This window comes from Microtus ochrogaster, unplaced genomic scaffold, assembly GCF_000317375.1.
Source record: "Microtus ochrogaster isolate Prairie Vole_2 unplaced genomic scaffold, MicOch1.0 UNK3, whole genome shotgun sequence".
Classification (NCBI taxonomy): Eukaryota; Metazoa; Chordata; class Mammalia; order Rodentia; family Cricetidae; genus Microtus; species Microtus ochrogaster.
In genome coordinates, this window is record NW_004949101.1 from 4,335,252 (window position 1) to 4,340,318 (window position 5,067).

Genomic DNA, 5,067 nt, shown 5'->3' on the forward strand with positions numbered 1-5,067 from the left:
GTTGATTTTAAAAATGTTCTTCCTTTTTTTTAAAAAGAGGAGGGGGGAAGAATCAGACGTTAAATTCTTTTGCAAACATTCATGCCTAAGGTAGGGCTGGATCAGGCAGCCCCGGCCGCCGGAACCGGTCGGACAGGTAGCGAGCTTGTTGACACCGTTATGTTGCAGGGCGCATGCTCACTCCCAAGTTTCCTGGTGCCTTTTCTATTCCACCTTATGAAACTTTTTCCCCGGCGTGGTCTCACGCGCGATTTAAGGCATAGGTGTCGCCGAGCCCGGAGGCTGCGAGTCACCCGGAGTGAGGGGAGAGGCCGAGGCAACACGGCAGGGGGTGCAGGAAGAGGGAAGGCAAGGCGGGAAGGTGGGCTCGGGACTCCGGGAGCCAGGGGATCCAGGCGCCTCCACCGCCACTAGCGGGGAACAGCGGGGAGGAGGGGGCCGCAGTCGGAAGAGGGGATCCCACCATGCCCAAAGTCTTTCTGGTGAAGAGGAGGAGCCCGGGAGTCTCGGTCCGCAGCTGGGATGAGCTCCCGGATGACAAAAGAGCAGACACCTACATCCCAGGTGAGGAGCGTGGGGGCCCGGCCTGGGTGCGGGGCTCCCGGGTGGGGGCAGGGTGACCGCGGCCCTTCTGCTCGCGATCAGGGCTGACGTTCCTACCCCTTCCCCGTCTCGACTGGGGTCGTGGGGGTTCTTGCGGGAGGGGGAATCGAGGACCAGGTTGGGAAACCTGGGACGCTCGGTGCTTTCTCCCTAGACAGGGCTAATTGCCTGGCGGCGGGACCGTTGGCTGCAGCGCGGGCCGAGGTGGCCCTGGAAGGGGGTGGGAGGTACTGAGGGTTTCTTTGCCCCCTCTGTCCTCTAAGCCGCACGTGAAGGTCCGCTAACCTCTCTGGAGCGAGGCAAGGCGAGGGCACACCCGTCTCCGCGGGCGCGAGAGAAAACTTGGCGCGCGGGGTTCTCCGCGGCGCATGGCCCTTGGTGCTTCGTGGGCGCCGGGGTGGCCTGAGGACCGGTCTCCCTGCACCCCAAGTTAGTTCGAGGGGCCGATCGCCCGGCTGACTCGTCTACCCTCGGGACGTCGCCCACTTGGCGAGGTGCCCAGGTCCGGGGCGGGGCGGCGGCACCGCCCGCAGGTCAAACTGCCGTGGGCGCCCGGGCGTGACGCCGCGTGTGGTTGAGTGTCGGGGTGCGGCCCCCTCCCTCCGCAGTGAGCCTGGGCTGTCTGCTCCCCGACCCCCCCGAGGACTGTCGCAGCGACGGCGGCAGTAGCAGCGGTTGCAGCAGCAGCAGCAGCAGTAGCAGCGCTGGGGAGCCCGGAGGCACCGAGAGCAGCTCGTCCCCGCGCGCGCCGGAGCCTGAAACTCCTGAGCTCCACGACGCCGAAGGCCCCGATGGACACCTGGCAGCGATGCAGCGCCCGGTTGCCAGGTCAAAAATCAAGGTAGGGTGTCGACTCTGCCCCCGCCGCCACCTGCACCACGCCCTGGCGTCCGGCTCCGGAGCCCCGGCGCCCCTCCCTGCCGCGCCCGCCCGCGCACGGGGGCCCAGGCGCCGCACGCCGGCCGTCACTCCTGCACCTGCCCCTGGGCGGCAGCCAGGCTCCGCGCGACCTGTCCTCTGTGCCACAGTGCCCGGGTTGCCAGCATCTTAAGGGGATCCAGCCCCCAGGGTGGTGGCCCTGTCTGACGCTGGTAGTGGCCCCGCTATCCGGGTTCAGATGCCCACCTTGTCTCCAAGGCCAGACTATTAACTAGGTGACCCAAGATTTCGGGTGGAGAAGGAGCGCGACCCGAGATCTTAGACGTGATGCCCTCTGGGACGCAGTCCTTGGCACCTCGAGGTCCTGAGAGTTGTGTTTCCTTCCTTGTTTTTTTGGGACACAGTGAGCCTTGCAATCACCGCTATTCCCAGTGCCCTGGTGGTGGAGCCTGTTAGACGGGAAGCTGGTTGTGCAGGGCACTGTAGATTTGCCTTTTCTCTCAAATCTTCAAGAATTAAATTAGTGGGTAAAAGATGAAAGGGTTCACCTGCAGATTTTTTTAAACGTTCCTACCCTAGTGGGTTGGAATGTCCCCCTCGAAAGCTATAGAAGGCAACGTCTTATCTGGATGGCCATCAGCGCCTTGTTGGGTGGAACTTCCATGACCACCTGTTCAAAGGTATCCGCTACCCCCAGGATTAAGGAATCCTGCCCCGCTGACTCAACGGTCCGCCAGAGGGGGAGGGGAGGCGGCGCGGTTTTTGCATAAACCCCAGGTCCTAGCCTGGCCGGCTATAGTGCCACCTTGTACAAAATAAGCCATAATTCTAGGGTGCTCCAGAGTATCGGCTATCCAGGTTCCCAGGCCCATGCAGGGAAGGGTGAGCCCAAGAGTTAGGCTGGGGATAAAGAAAGCAGCCTTTTCTTTCTGCATGTGTAGGCCGGGAAGCATTTGGTTCTGAATTAGGATTTGAGGCCAGAGCACCGGAAAGACTTGAGGATTGAGGATGCTGCGAGCTGGGTGGGGGGGCGGGGGAGCCTTGACTATACTTCGCAGAGTGCGCCGAGGTTTAGGGTGAGTGGTCCGGAGGTTTTTGGGCCAGGCGGGGTTAAGTGGGAGGGGAAAGTTTTCCTGAAGCGGATAGCTCTTGCCCTTTGGGAAATTCTACAAAGTGCCCCACTTGCATATTTATCGCCAGGCTAGAAAGACAATTGTAAGGTTGTTTGGGGAAGGACAGTAGTTCGTTAGCTTGCCCCTCCTCCATCGCCATCTCGGTAAGGAGAGAAGCCAGTCTCAGGAGATTTTGGAAGATCTCTTTTCTGCCTGGGGCAGACACAAGTGTTGGAATTTTGGATTAAGGGAGTCAATAAACCCGTCATTTCCAAGATAAATTGCCTCTGTGGTGGGGGAGGGACTAGGGCATATTTGCAGACCGTTAACAAGCAACCTGCTCCCCACACTTTTCCATTTCCTAGGGAGTTTTTATTCAATGAAAGAGGTCAGGTTCCTACCCTTCCTTTCTAGACCAGCATTGGAGACATTTTGGTATTAGGATTGCCAAAGCCTCTGGAAATATCTACCCTGGTATGGACAGTTTTCAAATGACTGATCAAATTGCCCACCTCTTAGCACAGTGAGTGACTACTTCACTGGGATACAGAACTCAAAGGATTTCCTCTAAGAATTAGTTTCTTAGCTTGGTGGGGTGGCCCATGCCTTTAGTCCCAACACTCAGGAAGCAGAGGCAGATGGATCTCTGTGTTGCAGGCCAGCCTGATCTATATCATGGAGTTCCAAGCCAGAGAGGGCTGCATAGAATGAACCTGTTTCAAAATCAAAACAAGCAAACAAAAAAATCTTGGATTTTTGGTTTTTTTTTTTGGACTGGGAGAGGAAGAAAGCCATTCAAGAATGAGGATGATCGTCCCTACCGTCTGTGTTAGACAAGCACCATATAACTGAGTTGCCTCCCCAGCCGTGTGCACGGTTTTAATGACTTGAAGACACACATTGGGCAGTGGGCTTGTAGGACCAAAGAAAAGGCAGGTTTGAGCCTGTGCCCTACCCAGAGAGGAAAAAATAAAACCACAATAAAACATCCAGCAGCATACGTTATGTCTGCTCTGTGCAAGACAGACAAGAGATAAAACACTCCTAGTGTGTACCTTCCAGAACACGCTAGCAGTAGTGGTTACGTGTCTATGGACTGCATCTATAAGTTCTGCAGAACTGTGCAAGCTTGGGAGTTTTTCATTGCTTTGGGCTCTGGTTTCCTTACCTCTAAAATGAAGATATTCGTGCTCTCTGCCTGATGGGCAAAGGGTGCAATGCAATGTATGCTCGCTCACCATGATGGTCTCTGGTCCGGCAGGGGAAACACCTGCAGCCCTTCTGTAGAGGAGAATGAGGGACCAAACTGGAAACGCCAGCAAAGATGTCATTGCTGAGCTGGGAAGGGTTTCTGATACGGATTCCAGGGCTGTGGAAATGAGGAGGGACTGCTCTTAGGGGTGATGCGGGCGAGCCCTGTGCTTGAGTAAGGAATCAATGTCCTGGGGAGCAAAGGACAGGAAATGTGCCGGTTAGGATCAGGGACAAGTTGGCAGCATGGAGCTGGAAGTGAAGCCTAGGAAAAGACAAGAGCGGTCGAAGGGCCAAGCTAGGTGGGCAGAGGAGTAGCTTTTGAAGGCTTCTGAGGAGGGAAGACTGGGAACATCTTACTCCTCAAAGCCACTGTGAACAACTGTGTGGGTTCAATGAATAAACAGAGTGGGGAGCCGTTAGCCTTCTTGTGCCCTCACTGACTGCCCCACAGGAAGGTCATCAGACAGTCCCGAGGTGAAGGTTTTGTTATTGCGCTGCCCCTGCACCAGGCACCTGGGGTTTGACCACCTGGTAGTGTTGGCTGTGGTGAGCGGGTCTAGGAAGAAGGCTTGGAACCAGGCTGGGAAGATGGAGCTCATCCCTGCTTGTCTGACCTTTCATTGCGGGCTTTTGGGGCAGGTTGTGACGTGATCTCTTTAAGAATTCTGTAATTTAAAAAAAAAAAAAAAAGCAGGTTGTGGTGGGGAGATGCATCCGTCTGGGAGTTCCAGTCAAGGACCTCATTTGCAGATCCCTAACTGTGGGCTAGACAAACCCTGGGCATACAGATGCTCCCTGTCTCTAAGTCTTACCCCAAACAAAAGTTTAGAGCGAACTTGGTGAGTTGACTCACTGTGGCTGGCAGGACCCTGGTGCAAGTAGGGACTAGCAGGCAAATTTCCGTTCTCACCCCATCCTAATCTGTTCTCTTTTGGCTTTCCCCTCCCTTGTGAGTTCTGCAGAAGTGTAGCCAGGGCTGGTGGCACAACACCTTTGATCTCAGCACTGGAGGCAGAGGCAGGCCGATCTTTGTGGGTTCAAAGGCACCCTGGTCTACATATGCAACTCCCGATCAGCCAGGGCTGTAGAGTGAGACCTTGTCTCAATAAAAAATAAAAAAGGAAAAGTATTCCACCTTTTATTTGGCTCTCTAGTGGGTGGTGACAGTCTGTATCGAATGTGTGCCCTTTTTTCCTATCAACTTTTTTTTTTTTTTTTT

At 55.5% G+C, this 5,067-nt stretch overlaps 1 protein-coding gene across 1 annotated transcript in view; it reads left to right on the plus strand.

Moving 5' to 3' along the window:
- Positions 1-464: 464 nt before the first annotated feature.
- The window catches only part of Ovol2 (ovo like zinc finger 2), a 28,662-nt gene continuing 24,059 nt past the window's right edge, over positions 465-5,067 (plus strand). The window contains exons 1-2 of the mRNA XM_005365512.2: positions 465-564; positions 1,212-1,444. Of these exons, the coding sequence (XP_005365569.1) occupies positions 465-564; positions 1,212-1,444 (333 nt within the window). The remainder of the gene's footprint in view (positions 565-1,211; positions 1,445-5,067) is intronic.